This window comes from Balaenoptera ricei, chromosome 21 (genome assembly GCF_028023285.1).
Source record: "Balaenoptera ricei isolate mBalRic1 chromosome 21, mBalRic1.hap2, whole genome shotgun sequence".
Classification (NCBI taxonomy): domain Eukaryota; kingdom Metazoa; phylum Chordata; class Mammalia; order Artiodactyla; family Balaenopteridae; genus Balaenoptera; species Balaenoptera ricei.
In genome coordinates this window covers 13790796-13811019 of record NC_082659.1, presented here as the reverse complement: position 1 = coordinate 13811019, position 20224 = coordinate 13790796, and the positions used below count along the sequence as shown (strand labels likewise).

Here is a 20224-nt window from a genome sequence, read left to right as displayed (position 1 = left end):
ATTTGCCCAGAATTGTAAGCAGCAGAGCTGGAATGCAAATCCAGGTGGGGTCTGAACAACTAATGGTGCAGAAAAGAGGAGTGTGGAATCGACTCAGCCCAGTCTTGGATCTTTCCCGTGTGAAAGGAGCAGAACCCTCATCAGCCTAGTTTTGAATTCAGATCCTGGATTTGGCGTCTGCATTTAGCTGGGCCTTCAGGAAGAGTTATCTGCCTTAACCAAGCAGGCCAAGTGTGTCTCCTGCTGCCAGACCACGAGGTAGAATTTCTAGGCAAAGGCAGGGACGTTGGTCTGTCTGAAAACCCTCAGAATGTGTGTAGGTTGCTCCACAGATTTCTGGGTGGGTGTACAAGTACTTTCTGGTCTCTACTGAAGTGGGGAGGGGACTAAGGGCCAGAAACAAGAGGTCTAGGGGAGATGTAGAATCCAAGAGACTCAGCACTATGATGTCCTGCCGGACATGTTTATTGAGCTCCTACTACGTGCCCCATCTTGCCTTACTTTTCTTGGTGTGTTACTCTATGCAGATACCCATTACCAGGTTCCTAGGAATTCCGTGCCTTTGTGGGGTCAGGTAGGCACTTGCATAGCTGTTCTTCCACCTTCCTTGCCTGGTATCTAGCAGGCCAGACTGCAGGGCCCCCACTGGTACATGGCTGTGTTTGTTCAATAACGCTTGGAAGCACAAGTGAGCTCTGTATTACCGCCCTTTCGCTGGGGTGTCTGGAGGGCCAAGAAGCTCCTAGTTGTAGCCCTACAGAGCCACAGGGACTGAACCAAAGCACCAGCCATCAGCTTTGTTCCTCAAGCCTCTAGAGAAAACCTTTGATTTCATGGGGATGATTATTTTTATTCTTGCCCACTCAAGGATGAAGCCCAAGAAACAAGGGGTTGCCCCTTTCAGAAGTGTCACAATGGGTCACCTCCAGCCAAACCCACTGTTTTTTGTTTTTTGTTATTTCTGGGTTTGGTTGAGCCTCTCTTGGAAACCATTACTATACAACTTACTTAAAAGAAAGAGTGGAGGGATTGGGCATAAGAGACTCAGACAGAGGGGGGAGTAGGTGGGGGGCTTGGGACAGAGAGGCTGTGGAAGTAATGTGTTGTCAGAGAAAGTACAGGAAGAACACATTAAAGTCACAATCTGATTTAAATCGGTTCCATTTTGTAGTGACATTTTTAATCTTCTGCAAAGTTTGACTTTTCGCCAAGCCTGGAGAATTGGAACTTTGGACGAAGGTTTCAGAAAAAGACACAACACACACACACACACACACACACACACACACACACACACACACACACAAACATACACATACACACAGAAAGGGGGAGGGAGAGAAAGGGGAGGGAGACTTTTATCCTAAAGTCATTGTAAATCCAAAGCAGGGTTTTATCCTCCACAGTTAAATGAGAAAGAAAAAAAAATCAAGAATACCAACATTTGAGGTACAAAGACTGTCATGGGCCAGTGGAAGTTTGCAAAATTATATGTAAATGACCAAAGTTTTTACTATGGTGGCCCTGTGCTTTCCCAAAGCTAATCCCAAAGAGAAAATCTACTTAGCAAAAGAAAGTTTTGTCTAATTTGGTTAACAGTTGAGAAGTGACAAAAATGCTGAATATATTAATAATTTATATTTCCAGGGTAACACTATATCTTTAATGCTTCACTGCCAAAGGGAATTCAGATTGGCTTAATGCTCAGAGGAAAAAAGGCTGAAAGGCCTTCCTTCATATTCTGTATCCAGCGCTGATAAAAATGGGTGTAAGACATGTGTTCCAATAATAGGCACCATGCATTCTCCCATTTCTGCATAATTTGTTTTCATCCCATATTGCTAAATATATATTTGTTACTCAGTGGCCTCCTGATCTTAAACTGACTTTCATGCTCCAACTATATCATTTCATAAGGGAGGAGATACTTGTGTGCATCTCATATTTTATAGATAAGTATTGTAGTGACATATAGTGCGTGTAAGGGCAAGAACCCCTTACTTGAAAGACTTTTTCTAAAGTTTATAGATTCTCCCTGCCCCCAAAACATACACATTTAAGATTTAAGTTTCACTTTATGGACAACATAATGAAGTGGCTTTGTGTGTGTGTGTGTGTTGTGTGTGTGTTGTGTGTGTGTGTGTGTGGTTTTTTTGGTCCTGTCTCTGTAATCAAGTTTGATGGTTTATAAATTGTGGGCCATCTTACTCTATGACCTCAGTAAACAGTCTAGGTCAGAGCTCCCTTAAGCCCTGTCCACAGAAATGGAATAAGTTAATTTATTGCACTCCAGCTAACCTTGAGCGATGACAAATAATTTAGTTCAGCTAAATGGCCTCAGGAAACAGGAAAATCTGCTACATAATTTTGAGTTATTTATTTAAAGGGCATCAAAGGGAATGGGAACAAAAAGAAAAGACAGAAACAAAGAAAAAAAATCAATGAAGGAAAAATTTTAAATTCTCACAAAGACAACTTTAACGGGTTGGTTACCTTGTTCACTTTACCAGTTAACATAAAACAACAGTGAGGCTTATTTTGCTCTCTGGGTCCTAGAAAAACCTGATTTCAGTTTGCTATTTTTAAATGTATTGCTCTTTTGTGGGTAAGACAGATCGAATTGTCGTTGAAAACTACCAGCCCCTTCTATTTGTTAATATGGTGTATCACGTTGGTTGATTTGCGTATATTGAAGAATCCTTGCATTCCTGGAATAAACCCCACTTGATCATGGTGTATGATCCTTTTAATGTGCTGTTGGATTCTGTTTGCTAGTATTTTGTTGAGGATTTTTGCATCTATGTTCATCAGTGATATTGTCCTGTAGTTTTCTTTCTTTGTGACATCCTTGTCTGGTTTTGGTATCAGGGTGATGGTGGCCTCGTAGAATGAGTTTGGGAGTGTTCCTCCCTCTGCAATATTTTGGAAGAGTTTGAGAAGAATAGGTGTTAGCTCTTCTCTTGCACTGCTGGTGGGAATGTAAGTTGATACAGCCACTATGGAGAACAGTATGGAGGTTCCTTAAAAAACTAAAAATAGAACTACCATGCGACCCAGCAATCCCACTACTGGGCATATACCCTGAGAAAACCATAATTCAAAAAGAGTCATGTACCAAAATGTTCATTGCAGCTCTATTTACAATAGCCAGGACATGGAAGCAACCTAAGTGTCCATCAACAGATGAATGGATAAAGAAGATGTGGCACATATATACAATGGAATATTACTCAGCCATAAAAAGAAACGAAATTGAGTTATTTGTAGTGAGGTGGATGGAGTTAGTCTGTCATACAGAGTGAAGTAAGTCAGAAAGACAAAAACAAATACAGTATGCTAACACATATATATGGAATCTAAGGGGAAAAAAAAAGGTCATGAAGAACCTAGTGGTAAGACGGGAATAAAGACACAGACCTACTAAAGAATGGACTTGAGGATATGGGGAGGGGGAAAGGTAAGCTGTGACAAAGTGAGAGAGTGGCATGGACATATATACACTACCAAACATAAAATGGGTAGCTAGTGGGAAGCAACCACATAGCACAGGGAGATCAGCTCGGTGCTTTGTGACCACCTAGAGGGGTGGGATAGGGAGGGTGGGAGGGAGGGAGACGCAAGAGGGAAGAGATATGGGAACATATGTATATGTATAACTGATTCACTTTGTTATAAAGCAGAAACTAACACACCATTATAAAGCAATTATACTCCAATAAAGATGTTAAAAAAACAAAACAAAACTACAAGCCCCTTACAGATCACTAGCCAAGTCTTCCCTAGACCCCCAAACGTTCCTATGTTCTGGGTGGAGCGAGAAGGTTAAAATACCCCTCCCCCAGGAAAAGGTGGAGAAGCCCTTTCTCAGCAGGCCCAAGAACCCAGCGTCTCAACGCCGCACCAGTGGCCGGATGTGGGTGTGGGCAGAGGAAACAATCCTTTAGGGGAGCGCGTCTCCCAGCCCGGTCGCTGCCGGCCTCTCACCAGGTTGCCCAGCGGCCCCGAAGCTGAGCTGTTTTGTGCGCCAAAGGCACCTCCAGCTTCCTGAACCCTTCGGTGCCGACGAGTAGTTGTCATTCGAAGATAAACTTCATCGTATGTTGTTTCTAAGCCATACTCGGAAGCTACCTTCTCTACATACTTTTTACCAGACAGGTTGAGGCCGTAAACCTAGTCACGCATCCCGATGGTCTGAGTTTCGGCGCGCTCCAGACCAGCGGGCATGTGGTGCGCGCGCGCCCGGGGCCTCGTCCCGGGTTAGGGAAGGGCGCCCAGGTCGGAACTGGCGAAAGTCCGCCAAAGCCAGTTTGGGGAGGGTCCTTCGATTTGTATTTTCTGAGAGCTGAGCGCCCTGTTCCTCGAGTCTGCCCTTCCCCGAGGCAAATGCCCAAGGCGCGCCCGAGGCAGGTGCGGGTCTGGAGCCCCGGGGGAAACGCGAATCCAGCCTGGAAGCGACCCCTCCACTTAGCCTCCCCGCCTCCTCAGACACCGCAGCGACCGCCCCCTTCCCCACCCAGACTACTGAGGGCCGTCACCTTGGCCCCTATCAGCCTGGCGCCCGAGACACCTCGGAGGGGGTGGGTTTTGGAAGAGCAGAAGGTAACAAGAAATCCATCTGTCTGGGACCTTCAGAAAACGTTTATTGCCAGGGGGGAGATCCTTCAGAAGACTCTTTCGCTTTTGGCCTTCCCCCACCCAGCTCTTTTGTTGGCACCGTATTTACACTTGTACAATATACAGTATTTCTCCCAGGCAGCGCCCGAAGCGCAAAGAAATCTGCGGGCGAGTCGGCGTCAGAGCACCGCGGGGTGCTGGGGCGTGTGCAGGTTAAGGGCGTTGGGGTGGGCGTGGCCGATCAGGTTGAGGTAGTGCCGGTCCAGGCCCTGCACGGGCGTCAGGAAGGGGCTGTGCTGCTGCGCGGGGCTCGGAAGCGGCACGGGCGCGCTGGGCAGGTAGGGCAGCGCCGGGCTGCGGGCCGCGCCGTGTGGCCAGGGGAAGGACCCCGGGGCCGCGCCCTGCGGGAACACGGACGCCTCACCAGGGCTGTGGCCTGCGAACTCGGGCCCCGCTGGGTGCAGCTGATAAGAGAAATCCGGCTCCGGGAGCGAACCCAGCGGCTGGAAGGCGGGCTCGGCGCCCAAGCGGGCCTTGGACTGCAAGAAGGCGAGGATGCGCGCGTACTTGGTGTCCTTGGTCTCCATCCTCTCCACGGTGGTGAGGTAATGCACCAGGTTCTTCATGCACTCGTGGTAGCCGTAGTGGAAGTAGTTGGCAAACTCCGCTAGCAGTTCTGCTGGAGGGGCGAGAAAAACCGTAGAAAGAAAAAAACCGTGAGCGCCCTTTCCGACCGGGAGCGCGAGGCGGGGGCCAAGCACCTCCCATCACGTTTCCTGGCCGGAGTTCCCGTTGGACGCCGGCCCTCTCCTCTTGTTACTCTGGAGACTGGAAAAACGCCAGCTAGCGACTTCCTTTTCCTTAAGAGTCTGACCCCACCCTCCCCACCTGAGAGGAGGCCGCGGTACCTGTGTCCCCAGACACCTGTGCTCCAGTCCCCGTAGCTTTCACAGGAGCCCGCTCCCACCTCCACCCCGCCGCCGCCCCCGCCCCGGCAGCATCCAGAGAGCGAGAGACCTCTCGCGAGCGCCGCTTCACTCCCACTCCCGCCCCCAGGTCTCTGTGTGGCGCGCGGTCCCCGTCCAGGTTCCCCTTTGCGCAACCCGCGCCCACCTTTTTCCCTTCCCCGGGGAAAATCAGCGGAGTGCAGGGCTCTCAGGTACTGAACGGTCATCTCGAGGATCTCCGCCTTCTCCAGCTTCCCGGAACTCTGCAAAAGGAGGAAGGGCTCCTCGAAGCGGCCCAGCGGGTGCCGGCCAACCCGGGCAGGCTGGGTGCAAGGTTTTATCCGGAGAGGACCAGCGAGTGGGGCGGTGCTGTGGATCTGCGCGAGGGCCGCCCGGGGCTCACTCAGCGCTCAGGCACCCGGGAAGGGAGCCCACACGTGTAAGGCCCTCTCCGGCTCCAGACTCCCGGCATCGCTGCCGAGAGTGGCGGCAGAGGATCCCCAGCGCCGGCACCGTTTTCTCGGCCGCCGACGTTACCTGCTTCGCCAGGGCCATGGGCACCGTCTTGCCCAGCTCGTTCAAACAGCGGTTAATCCGGTCTCTCCTCCGCTTTTCTATCACTTTGTGGGAAACGGGGGTTCTCTGCGAACAGAGGTTTGTACGTTTAGGATGGCTTTGCCCAGAGAGTCGTGAAAGGCACGGCTGGCACAACTGTCTCCCAGCCCTCAACGCTGCCCAGGGACTCGCCTCAGGCCCCTGTCCCTCCACAGTGGGTCACATGAGCTCTGCCTTCTCACACCCGCGCTGGTGCGCTCCCCTTCCGACGTCCGCTGGGCCACACCGCCGTGCTGAGCACCAGGGCAATGGGGAGGTGGCCGCCACCTTCCGGGAATGGACTCCTCCCTGACTGAGGAGTCCCTTCTCTCTATCCTCCTCCCCTTCCCAAACCACTCAGGATTCCTCTCCAGGAGAAGTCCCGTGTGATAATGTCCCTGCCCGTCGGTCCAGCCAGGTGGTGCTGCGGGCGTCAGACGCCCCCACCCTGTTGGCGCAAGAGCCATCTGGGCTCAGCCGACTCACTTTGCGTTCCTTGAGCTTGCCTGACATTCTGGTCAGTACGCGCCCTCGGGAGAGGCGGTGGCGCGAGGCACCCGTCCACTTTTCGCCTCGTGTGCCTCCTCGAGTGTCCCAGGTAGACTGCAGCCTCCCAACTACCAGGGGCTGCCTTATAAAGCGGTCATCCAGGGCTCCAAGTGCATTCACGACTTGAATTATTCCATAGGATTAGGGAAGCTGCGTTTGGGGGATGCATGCATTCAAGATCAGTTTTTTTTTAAAGTTAAGAAAAAAAAAAATTAGCAGCCGAGGGGGGCGAGCTGGGGGCAGATCAGCTTTGTTAATCCACGTGGCCCTTCAAAGGACACGTGACCGGCGGGGGAATAACATTAGCATGGCAACAGCCGGGGCGGGAAGGAGGCGGTAAACCTGCGCCGGCGGACGAGCGAGCGCAGGGGCGCAGCGGCCGCGGGCGCCGGGGGGCGAGGACCCTCACAAAACAGTGTCGCCTCCTTTAGTCCCACCGCTGAGTCTCACACGATTGCCTGTTTACAAATCCCAGCAAGCCCGCAGTCCCAGCGCCGAGTGCGTTTTAAAGCCTGTCCAGAGTCATTAAAGTAATTAAGTAAGCCTTTAATAGGCTGTTCCGCCGGGTTCAAGGGAGAGCTCTTGGAGACGGAGGCGCCCCGTTTGTTCCCAGGCTTTTCTCACACGACTTGGTGACACGTCCATCTCCCCCCTTTTTGTTTACACCGCTTTATTTGTCCGGACATCCCGGCAGGTGTGGGGCTGCGGCGGGCACAAGAGGCTCCCGCCTCGCCTCGCCCCTCCCGCAGGTCTTTGGCACGCGACGCTCCCCCCTACTCCCTGACCACATCGCCGCCTTTCTTTTCTCCCCCCCTCGGGCTCTCTCTTCGCGGGGGGAAGAGGCTCAATTTGTAGCCTATTATCCTATACGGAAAATGTCCATTGAAAAGTATGAATAGTTTCATTGGGCTAAATTTTAATAATGCCAGAGGGTGGGGGGAGGAAAGACAGGCAGGCGTGTGTGTGAGAGTGTGTGTGCGTGTGTGTGTGTGTGTGTGTGTGTGTGAGGGGGGTGGTGGGAGGATTGGGGGGCAACACGGAGAAGAGTGGGCTGAGAAGAAAAGGGGGAATGCAGCTGGCCCAGGCGAGCATTATGCGACGTCACCTGCGAGAGGGGGCGCCTACAGACCCCTATTCATTTGCCTAATTTTGGTCAATTTAACAAACTTCAGGAGAAATTATTGTGGCTTTGTCAGAGAGGGTGAAGCCTTCTGATCGAATTAACAGCATGTTTTGATCCGGTAAATGTCATTAGAAAGGGAGAAACAATCGCGCTTAGAGGGCTCTAAGTAATGCGCCCAAGTGGAGACGCCAAAGCGCACGGCTCACAAAGGGAGCAAGTAGCTGCCACAGGGAACTTTTGTACCCGCCCATCGCCCAAGTTTTGACACAAAAAGGCATTATTTCATACTTGAATACGTTTAATCCAACGATTGTCTATTTTCTGCAAACATATTTTCACAGCATTGTTAACTTTTTATGTCTCCCTTTCGCGGGCGCCTTAAAGTTTGGGGGCGGGAGAGCGCAGACACTTTGGGCATCAATATTTGTCACTGAAAAGGGCTCCGTGAAGTTAGGGAGGTTGATCTCTTTTTTATGGTTTTAGAGAGCGAATATATCGGGGGAGGAGGAGGGAGGGAAGGCACGAACCGAAAGGAGGGAGGAAATTTGCTGGACTGGCGCGAGGGGCAGGAGGGGGGCGGCGACGGCTGGGAGCTCTGCTCCGCCTGCGCCTCTGCGGGCAGCCGGGCCCAGCAGCCGGGGGCCTCCTCCCCGACCGCCACGCCTGGCTCGCACTTGCTGCGCCGGAACCCGCGCTCTGGGGGCTCCAGGCTTGCGGGCTGTGCGTGGGGGCCAGGTTTCTTGTAGGTGGAAACTGTAAAAATGCTTTTCGTTCTATGACCTGCTCCGGAACCGCTGAGCTCTCACCTTTTTCTAACCTGTTCCATTTGAGAGCAACCGAGACCTCTTCTGACACAACTTTCCCTCCCTTTCTGCTCCCCACCTCGCCTAAACTCTCTCTCCTCTGCTGGACAACGGCAGGGCCCGGGCTCTCCCTTTGGGTGTCGTCAGTCCTTGGCAGAGGTGGCTAGGGGGGAGCCCTGCTCTCCAGTGGCACCTAGGGGGCTCCTAGGGCGCAGAGGCGGGCCTGGCGGGCCGGGCCTCGGGGAAGCGAGCGGCCCACCTGCTGCAGTCTGGGAGGTGTGGGGCTCGGTCCGCACCACGCACCCCTAGGGTGTCCCTCTCCGTCTTACTCTCAGTCTCCTCTCGACGTTTCTTTTCTACTTCACGCCAGATTGGACACGACCCGCACCCTCCCGCAGGTTGCTCTGCCAGCCGCCGGTGCCCTCTCAGAGGTTGTCGATTTCAGTATATTCACTCGCACACAAGGGGATTAAACACGAACCCTTATCATCCAAATTAACTAACGTGAATGGGTAAAAGGGAGCGCGCACACTTCTCACCCCCATCCCCTCTTTAAGCCCGCGGACTAGGAGTTGATCCTCTTACTGCTGGTGTTAACCGCCAGCTGCAGGCACCTTCTACGGGCCAAACTTCATTCTGTGCAAGCTGTTTAATTTCCCGTGTTTGCTTGGGAGCTGGGCTCCAGATCTTGCCCAGGGCTGCAAGTCCCCTCGTATGGCTTGGGGGGGGGGGCCCAAATGAAGGTGGGTAGGTGAGTGGAAGTGGGGTGGAGGGGTGGCCATCCTCACCAGGTCCTCTGGGTCTGCAGCCCTTTCTGGAAGGCTGGGAAAGCCTCTTCCCGTTCAGGTGAGGGGAAGGGTGTGTTTTATTTTTGTCTTCCTGGCAGGAAGGCTTGAATCACGCTGCCAGAAAGGGGGGTGCTGGGACCCTCACAGTCATCTTCCCTTTAATCCTCCTTCCCAGGATGGTGATAAAGTGTTCCCTGATGGCGACCTAGTTTCCACTCAAAATGAGAGCAGAATAATGAAGAACTATGGTCCCTGGAGCCAAACAGTCGTTCAAATTCCAGCTCCACCACCTACCAGCTGGGTGAGACTTCGGGCTATTCACTGAATCTTGCCGTGCCTCAGTTTCCTCTTCTGTAAATTGGAGATAATTACTGTATTTACCAGGTCACAAGGTGGCCACTGGGATGAAGGAAGTAAATATAGGCAGAGCACCTAAAAGAAGGCCTACCTACTCAATTAATGGTTTTACTTTGCCTGGAAATCAATTCTGCAGCGGTTCTCACATAGTGGTGTTTTGTGGGGTTTGTACTGTTGTGTGATATTTTCATTCATTTCATAGTTTCTCTCATCGCTGAGAAAGCTTCACTCTCCGTAAAAAAGCCCCAGTATTTGGCCTGAGGTTTGTTAAATCGACCAAAATTAGGCAAATGATGGGGGCCTTTAGACGCTCCCTCTCACAGGTGACATCACCCAGTGCTTGGTGGCCAGCAGTGTCTCCCAGGGTGTGCGAGGCTGAAAAAAGGCTCCAAGTTCAGAAGCCCCTCAACTCAACAGCATGACCATTTCAAGTGATTCAAACATTAGCATCAAGATCAAAGGAAAGCTAGGAAGGAAGACTACTTAGAAATTAGACGATGCTAATTCAATAGTAGTCTGTACTTAGACTCCTGGCGTCTGAAGACCTTTGTTGGAGAATACAGCAATCATAAACAGAAAATGTTTATGATTGTTAATATTGTTATTTTTACTTAAAAAAATTTTTTTTTTAGCTACATAGATTTGACATACAGTTTCCAAACACTGAAAAATGGATTCTTTTGTGTTTCTTTCCAACTCTAGAAACTGAAGGTTTATGGACTTGGGAAGGGGAAGGGGCAATGAATGGAAAGAAAAAAAAATCTAGTGGGTATTTGGTAATTTCAGCCAAATTGCTCTAAGACGAAGTGTTCTGCGTGATTTCAAATCTCTCCCTCTTCCTCCCATCTTAATACACAGACTTTTTAGATTCATTAGTGGGACTGGGGATTTTATCAAGTGGGGAAACGTGAGGAGTCTTGTCAGAGAGTGGAGAAAACACAGCGGTGGCTGACTCTCCTGTACTTCTTTTTTTTTATTATTTTTTAATTTTTTTAATAATCAAAGGTGTTATTTTTTTTTTAACTTTGGGCTTATTTATTTATTTATTTATGGCTGTGTTGGGTCTTCGTTTCTGTGCGAGGGCTTTCTCTAGTTGCGGTGAGCGGGGGCGTGGCCTCTCTTGTTGCGGAGCACAGGCTCCAGACACGCAGGCTCAGTAGCTGTGGCTCACGGGCCTAGTTGCTCTGCGGCATGTGGGATCCTCCCAGACCAGGGCTCGAACCCGTGTCCCCTGCATTGGCAGGCAGATTCTCAACCACTGCGCCACCAGGGAAGCCTTCTCCTGCACTTCTGAAGTACCAGGAGGTCAAGGCACAAAGAGAACCCACGTTGGGCTCTATTTCTGAAGCGAATAGGATCCCAGAATGTGGGGCTGTTGGATGCTTCCTCTGAAAGAAGCCCAGAAGAGCATCAAGTCCGACACCCATTTTCCCACCGAAGAATCTGAGGTGCCACGAGGGGAACTGGGAATGACAATGGCACACAGCAAGCCGCTGTCTCAAGTGTTTGTTGATTTGCTGTGTGACCTCCAGGGAAGGGCTCAGTTTACTCCTCTGTTACTGCAAGGAGAGTCCCAGCACGGACGCTGTGGTTCAGGACTGGCAGACATTCTGTAGGACGCCTGCTGTCTTTGGCTGGTGTGAGCGCCGTCAGAGGCATCCACTGTGTCCTTGGGCCTCTGTCCACGTGCTCCTGCTTCTCCCAAGTCCAGCGATGCCAGTGGGCACTGATGTGAGCCAGAGGCTGGGAACACCACTCAGAAAAGGACATGGCTCAGGGGCGTGTCCTCTCATAAGGAAGAAAAGGTCTGTGCTTGTGTCAGACCCCGATACAGAAGCCTCGACACAGCAGTCCCTCGGTGCCCAGTCACCCCCAGTGCCCATCCTAGAAGCCGTGCGGCACACGTCCTATTGGGTGGGTGACTTCTCTGGACTCTTCCTTGCTCAGCACCCCAAATTATTCTGCTCCCTCTGATCACCAGTAGTATTCTCAGCTCAACAAGGACATCAGCAGGAAGTGCGTGGCAGGAGACGGTGCTTGTCAGAGCAGCCAGGTGACGGTGGGGGGGATGTCTCCAGCCTTGACACACACTGAAGGGGTCGGCCTTTATCTAAGCCCCAAATCTGAAAGGAGACCAGAGACTTGGGAAAACTGTATCCATAATAGAATGATTCCCCAGATTTTGGTCTGTATCTCCTTTGTTCTTGTCTCTGACGCAGTTTAGTTCTTTGCCTTCTAACTCTATTTTTAGATCTAGTACCTGAGTTTTTGCTGAATGAGGTAGCAGCTCTGAAACCACGGTTAGGCACCAGCCCCACCGTCTATCCAATGGCTCAGATGCCTTCAGTTTCTCTCTCCTTACGGGAAGTCCTGAAACATTACACATATGCCTCTAGAATCAGATGCCTTCTGAAGTTGGCTGTATTTTGTTTTCAGTAAAAAGGAAGTTCTTTTTACTTAATCACTTGCTACTCAAATGTGGTCCTCAGACCAGCAGCGTAGTAGTCACCTGGGAGTTCATGAGAGATGCAGAACCTCAGGCTCCTCCCCTGACCTAACAGAATCAGAATCTGCATTTGAACCAGATCCCCAGTTGATTCCTGGGCACTTCAAAGTTCGTGAAGCACCACTTTAGCTGAAGTTGGAGGCCACGATTTGGTATTTAACAGCTGAAGGCTACCAGTTGGCAAGTGCCAGGTAGGAATGGGTAGCTTAGAAAGACAACAGCAAAGGTGGAGGGGACTTTCAGGCTGTCCTAAGTGGAAATAATTAAGTGCACAGGTTGAAAGGCTTCCTGTGAACAAGAGGGGCTTTGTAGCACTGCTTGTTCAAATATTCTATGGGGTGTTTGCGATATTTTCCTTAGTACTGCCTCCTATGTGCAGTGTTTTATTTCCTGCATGTCTCTCCAGAATTTGCAAGTAGTAGATGCTCAATGTAGTTTTGATGAATGAAGGAAAACTGGAAGAGTGGCTTCAGGGATTATTTTGGCAATCTGTCACAGGGCCCCATAGGGTCATATTTTACCATTTATTTTTGGACTTTTACAAGAACTAACTAGGGGAAGCGTAAATATAACTATTGAGTGAGAACACTTAGGGAGGTTGCATGATAGATGAAGGAGTTGTTTTCCATAGTTTGACATGAACATCACTTAGAAAATAGGTTACAGATATTGTGAACCGTGTTGATTCTGGGCTTCGATTTTTCTAGGCAACTGGCTTTTCTTTTGGGGCTGGTAATTCCAGCTTTTTGCTCTGTATTAACTTGAGCAACATCCAGAAGTCATCATGGGGAGCTTCAGCTTAGAGTACTGAGGGGAGTTCTTTCTACAGCTTAAAGATTTCATCTGCTTTACAGGGTGACTTTGCACACAAAATTAGAGGTATATATTGCTGACAATAAGAAATTATTGTAAGTTGCAGTAAACAACACAGAACTTGGGGAGAAGATTCAGGAGGAGGAGAAAATTACAGGAGTGTTAAAAGATTCCATTGTATGGGCAGTAACCAAGTAGCAGCAGTCTGTCAGACACCCCATCTGTTCATGTGGATGACACCCCGGATCCACCCTTCTCTCTCTGCCTTCCTCATTCATCCACCACCGGAATTCAGCACTTAACTGTGTGCCAGCCACTGTGCAGGGCAACACTGGAATCACTGAGAACAAACATAGAACTTTTGGAGAATCTATACGTTCTCACAAGTGAAAAGAAGACCCTGACGAAGGGGAAAGTTCTTGAGGGCAGACCCCAACCCTAATTTACCTGTTTGTCCATTTCCCTAAATTTTCACCTGACTGCTAGCAGTTTCCATTCACTTTGTTTCTTTACACTAATCGTACCAATTAGACATTAATTTGAGGAGTTATAAATGCCCTCCTTTTAAAACATCATTGCCTCTGAGGGCATTAAGGGTCTCTCATTAGTGTGAATTGATATAACTGGATTTTGATCCTCTCTTAACACCAAACTAAAGAAGGCTGTCAAGAAACAAGTTTTGAATGAGAGGGAGGTAATTTAGGAAGAGCTGGTGTATTCAATATTAGTTTCCTGTGGCTGCTATAACAAATTAACATAAACTTCGGAGAAATTTATTCTCTCACAGTCTGGAGGTCAGAAGTCTGAAATGAGTAGTACTGGGCTGAAATCAAGGTGAGAGCAGGGCCACACTCCCTCTGGAGGGGCTAGAGGAGAATCTGTTTCTTATCTTTTCAGCTTCATGGCTGCCCGCATTCCTTGGCTTGTGGTCACATTACTCCAGTCCCCACCTCTGTGGTCACATCGATGTCTCCTCTTCTCTGTGTCTAATCTCCCTTTGCTCCTCTCTTATAAGGATACCTATGGTTGCATTTAGGGCCTACCTGGATAATCTCCCCATCTCAAAACACTTAATTTAATCAAATCTGCAAAGTCCTTTTTTTGGCCTTTATAAGGTAACATTCATAGGTTCCAGGAATTAGGACACGGGTGTCTTTTGGAGGCCAAAGCCTCCTGTACCGGGTCAAGTACCACAGTAGGAGCTGAGATAGCGTCTGTGCACTGATGCTCTGAGAACAGGGGCAAAGGCGTGGGCAAGAGGAAGTGGGGGAGAAGATAAAGAGAATCATGTTCTGTTTCCAAACATGGCAGAACTATCCCTCTCTTCTTCCTTCCCGTTTCCCCTTCTCCCTGTTCATCCTTTCTTATCCCTCACGCATCACAACACCCCTTGCTCCCAGGCCTCAAGTTTGAAGCTGCTGTGATATATTTATGCTGCATTATGAGTTAGATCCTCTTTAGTTTACTATACTCCAACCCTCATTACTACTTACGCAGACATGTACACGCACACAGTGGCTTTGTCTAAAAATTATATAATTAAGACCCAATCTTTTCCCCACTCTTCTCCAACATCCCTCTTCTTCTAGTTGGCCACTGTTTTTTTGAAAATGCCATGCTCATGCTCATCAAAGAGATCTGGATATAAATTCTAACTCTGCTTACAAAGCAGTCTTGGGCAAGTTGCTGTGCCTCAGTTTCTGCATCTGTAAAGCAGAGATGATGGTACCTACCTCCTAGGCCTATTGAGATGAGTCAGTGAAGGAATGTTTGTGAAGTTCCTGGCATAATATTCAGACCATAGGAGGTGTACTGGGGCTGAGATTCTCATGCGTTTATCTGGTTGAGCACCTGGTCTAATTCTGAAACAGTGCTGGACCCTCATATTACAATGGGAAATAGAACCCAATTGCTGCCTTTCAGGAGTTTATCAAGTGAGACAGACACAGGAAGGGAATCAGATATAAGCTGGCAGGAGTGGGGTGATGGTAGGAGAAAATCAGGGAGGACTTCCTGGAGGAGATGATGCGTGAACTGAGTCCCGAAAGGTGAGTGCATTAGTTTCCTAGGGCTGCCTTAGCAAATTACCACAGACCTGGTAGCTTAAAACAATGGAAGTTTATTTTCTCCCAGTTTTAGAGGCTAAAAGTCCAAAATCAAGCTATCAGCAGAGCCACATGCCCTCTGAAGGCTCTAGGGGAGATTTCCTTCCTTGTCTTCTCCAGTTTTGGTGGCCTAGGCACTTCTCAGTTTGTGGCAGCATGGTTCCAATCTCTGCCTCCGTCTTCACATGGCTGTCTTTGTGTCTCTCCTCCTCTTTTTATAAGGACATTTCTCATTGGAGTTAGGGCCCACCTGAATAATTCAGGACGGTCTCATCTTGAGACCCTTAATCACATGTGCAAAGACCCGTTTCCCAAATAAGGTCACATTGACAGGTTCCACGTGGATGTATCTTTTGGGAGATCATCATCCAACCCACTACAGTGAGTAAGAGGTAGCCAAGTGAAGACAGGTGGGAGGTAAAGGGAGGCTCTCAGTAAAGGGATTGGCACAAGGAAGGGCATGAGGGCATGAAATGGCTTTCTGGTTTTGAGGAACCACAACATAGTCTCACTAGATCATGAACTGTGAGGAGGAGTGTGGTAGAGGATGACTGGAGAGGCAGTCATGGGTTGGGGGGCAGACCTGGTACCCAGGAGTTTAACTTATTTATATCACAGTGGTTCAGGTAAAGATGCTGAAGTCCTGCATAAGGGTTAGGGACAAACTGGACATGTTTGAGAGATAAAATCCGCAGAGCTTGGGGAAGGATTAAACATGGTGGGAGAAGAATAGGGAAGAGCATTGCTGGATTTCTGGTTTGGGAATTGACTATGTGGTGACACCATTAATTGAGGTTAGCAATAAGGAGGAATATAAGGTCGTTTGTTGCGGGGGGGTATGTATATGGGGGCAGGGGATGTAGGAGAAGATGATTAATTTAATTTTGGACATATCAATTTTAAAGTGCATATGGACACCTCCTAAGTGGATGCCCAGAGACAGCTGAGATAGGAAGCTGAAGGTCAGAAATAAAAAGGGTGCATTGGCCTGCAGAGACTGACAGACAATGGCCATGGATGAAATCACTTAAGAAGAGCTTAAAGGAGAAAGGCAGGGGGCCAAGGACAGAGTCCTGGGGGAAGCTGATGGGCAAGGAGTGGGTGAAGGACATCAACCGGGAAGGGGTCATCAGAAGGGAAGGAGGAGAGCTCAGAGGCTCCTGGGATTCCTAGGAGCAAAGGTGCAGATGGTTCAAGGAGGAGATGCTCGCCAGGATCTGACGTAGGAGAGATGCAGGAAATGTCTACAGGACTCAAAAGGTCCACTGGGATTGAGCATGGAGGTCATCATCAAACTCTGCAAGCTTCTGAAGAGTGGTAGAAACAGAAAGGGAGAGCAGACTCTCTTTCTTTGACCTCAGCTGTGAGGATATGAGTGCTTTCTTGCATGATGAATTCAGACTGCATGTTAGAAAAGACAGTCCTCCTAGGAAACCACCAGCTGGAGTTAAATGAAGTGTATCTTGTAACATAGATCTGCCAACGGCCCGGGCCACTGGTGCCTTGCAGGGGGGCAGTGGCAGTGCTGTCCTTCTCTTCTTTCTCATACGCTAGTAATACTAAAGGTCAACACACAGACAGCATCCCTTACCTCTCAGGCACTGAACTCCTCCCAGCTCTCAGTGTTTTGCAGATCTTTGCTCATTTAATCCCCACAACAATAAGATGAGTATTATGTTTATTTTACATATAAGAAAATCAAGGCTTGGGGAATTCAAGGACACTAGCCTCAAGGCACATAACCATGAGGTGGTAGAGCTGGATACAAACAAGCTGATCCAACTCCACCAGTGCCCTTTCCCGCAGGATGCCTGACCTTGCTGTAGCCTTGATCCCACTGAGATTAGAAGTCATGGGAGAGACTTCTCAGCCAAAAGACTCTACCCACTTTCCAATGACCAAATGTAGCTGCTGCTTCACAAAGCCGGGGAGCAATTCTCAGTATGCCCAGTGGTCTCCCTCTCAGAGCTCCTAAAGGTACAATATACCCATAAGTCATCAGGTATTTGAATTCAACTCTTTCTCATTTTTGCTCTCCACGTTCCTAATACTCCAGTTATATAACAATGGCTTCCAGACTCTTACACATCAGAAGCCTTTGGACAACACACATTCCTGGGTCCCATTACAGACTCATTAAAAAAACCTTTGTGGATGTGGTCCTCGAATCTGTATCTTTATAAAAACGAAAAACCAACAAACTCAGGTAATTTGATGCACTGGTTCACTGGTCCACAGTCTGGCTGTTATTAGACACCATTGCTGTACAGTGGCTTGTCAATAATGTGAAGTTATGTTGTGGTTATCTGTTGATATTGGATTTTGGCAGGTGGATAGGATGATGAGCATAGGCTTTTGGGGGGTTTTTTGTTTTTTAATTTTTTTTGGCTGCGTTGGGTCTTCGTTGCTGCACGTGGGCTTTCTCTAATTGCGGCTAGCGGGGGGCTACTCTTCATTGCGATGCGCGGGCTTCTCATTGCGGGGGCTTCTCTTGTTGCAGAGCATGGGCTCTAGGTGCGCAGGCTTCAGTAGTTGTGGCACTCGGGCTCAGTAGTTGTGGCTCACGGGCTGTAGAGCGCAGGCTCAGTAGTTGTGGCGCACAGGTTTAGTTGCTCCGCGGCATGTGGGATCTTCCCGGACCAGGGCTCGAACCGGTGTCCCCTGAATTGGCAGGCAGATTCTCAACCACCGCGCCACCAGGGAAGCCTCGAGCATAGGTTTTTAAAAATTTTTTATGTCATGGGCTCTGATCTATTTATTAATAAGACAATCTGTGGCCTATTTGTATTAGGACAGCTTAATTCCCTTACCTTCTGATTGGCTCAAGAGTACAGTCTGTGGATTCAGTTTAAAGCTTGCCTGGTTCTCAAGGCTCATTCTGAGAAAAATGAAAGATATTAGCATTACAGATCTGGGAGCAGAGTGACCTAGTATGGAAGTTCTTCAGGATTTGGGCAGATTTGGATGGATCAAGCGTTGGCTGGTGCCCTCTAGTGGTTGGAACTTTTCAACAACTTCTGAGACAAGGGCTAACACACTTCAGCGGCTGCCTTAAAAAGAAACTGGGTTCAGCCTTCCACTTGCTGTTTGAAGATCAGCTGTGTCTTGCCAGAGCACCTCACCTCTCTGGCTGCACTATTTTAATAAACAAATTGGAAGATCGGACAAAAATATCAGGGAACAGGGAGTCAGCACGTCCAGAGGGCTGCCCAGGAGACCAGTCATACGTGACATCCAGGCAAGAGGGCCCAGCTGTGACAGCCCCGCCATGCCACACAAGGCTGTCTCCATTGGCGTGTGAGTTCTCTGGGCCTGGAGCCTTGGCTTATTCATCTGTGTGTCCCTAACATCTGGCGCAGTGCCTGGCATGGAGAAAGTGCCCAGTAAACATTTGCTGGAACGAAGGAGGGCAAAGGAAGGAAGGTAGGATGTGGACTAGCTTATATTTGTTCAGAGATGGCAGGTAAAGGTTAAGTCCTGGGAAGTGGGGCTTAGTGCTGCAGCCCCTCACTCACAAACCTGACCAAGAGGGGGTCACACAGCTGCTGTGGGTCTCACACTGCCCCCCCGAGGATGAGTGAACACCTGGGTTCTGACACCCAAGGCTTGGAACCTTCCTGAATTCTTTGACTCCCAAGGTAAGCAGGTTCCTTCTGCCTGCAAGAGTGGGGCAGGGATCAGTGTAACAGGGTTTCTGTGAAGTGCAGGTTATAGGAGGTGAGTTCTCCTGTACAGGGCCGTTTATTCCTTCCCTGCCCATACCCACTTGAGGGTTTTGGCACAGTAAATGGAAAGAACTCTGGTTGCCAGGAGTCCTGGTCCTGATTCTCTTATGTTTGACCTTGATAAGTTCCTCCCCTTGTGGTTTCCTTTCCTGCCAAATGGGAGACTCTCCAGGGATGGGGGTGGTCATAGCCAGGGTCTTTTCTGCTACAGCAGGCTCCTTGTATATCTCTGCAGTTGATGGGACCCCCAGCATGCCTGGAAAAAACCACTGGGGGAAAGATACACACAAAAGAAGGAAAGTTAAAAAAGTGTAGGGATATGGGAATGGCATTCAAAGAGAAGCAGACGAAGCAGAGAGAAAAAGGAAAATAAAGAAGAAAATAAACCTATGATTAGCAGATTTCATAAGTTCATTCCACAAATATTTACCAAACACCTGTTTTTAACTGGTGTGATGGTTAATTTTATGTGTTAACTTGGCTAGGCCATGATACCCAGATATTAGGTCACACACCAGGCTAGATATTGCTGTGAAGTTATTTTTTATGAGATTAACATTAACTCAGTAGACTTTGAGTAAAGCAGATTATCCTCCATAATGTGGGTGGGCCTCGTCCAATCAGTTGAAGGCTTTGAGAGAAAAAAACCTGAGGTCCCCTAAGGAAGGGGAAAGTCTGCCCCCAGACTGCCTTTGGATGCGAGTTGCAACATCACCTCTTCCCTGGGTCTCAAGTCTGCTGGCCCACCCTGCAGATTTTGGACTTGTCAGCCACCATGATTGCTTTAACTAATTCCTTAAAAAAAACTGTCTCTGTCTTCCTCTCTCCAACTTTCTGTCTATTTCATAAACACACACACACACACACACACACACACACACACACACACCCTACTGATTCTGTCTCTCTGGAGAACCCTGACTAATATACCTGGTATTGTATTAACTGCTGGATAGAGTTGTAAACAGACCCGAGAGACTCGGCCATCTATGTCTCTTGCAGTAAGAGGTAAAAGGTTTGATGGTAGATGGTGGATGGTGGATGGTGGACAGTGGAGACACAGAGGAGGGGTGTTGGAGAAAGGACCGTGAGGAAGACCCAGGTTTGCGCTGCACCTTGGATGATGAGTAGTGCTGGCTAGAGGGCCGAGTGCAGGGATGGTTCAGGCAGAGGGAGTTGAGTGAGGAGGGTGTGGAGGCGTGAGAGAGCTGATGGGGAGGTGTGCAAGGCCCGAGAAATCTCCTCTCACGCCCTCCCCTTCGGCCAACATCTACTTTTCTCTGTTTGGTTGTCACTTCCT

The 20224-nt window shown here is 49.3% G+C and overlaps 1 protein-coding gene and 1 long non-coding RNA gene across 2 annotated transcripts in view; one reads left to right on the top strand and one right to left on the bottom strand.

Annotated features, from left to right (window-relative positions):
* LOC132356689 (uncharacterized) overlaps window positions 1-20224 on the top strand; it is a 121093-nt gene that overhangs the window by 6996 nt on the left and 93873 nt on the right. The gene's annotated exons all lie outside the window — the stretch shown is intronic.
* HELT (helt bHLH transcription factor) lies at window positions 4628-6668 on the bottom strand. The gene is given in 4 exon segments (XM_059909722.1): window positions 4628-5293; window positions 5728-5963; window positions 6094-6203; window positions 6510-6668. Coding segments are annotated over 4 exon segments (1005 nt in total). The 3' UTR covers window positions 4628-4793.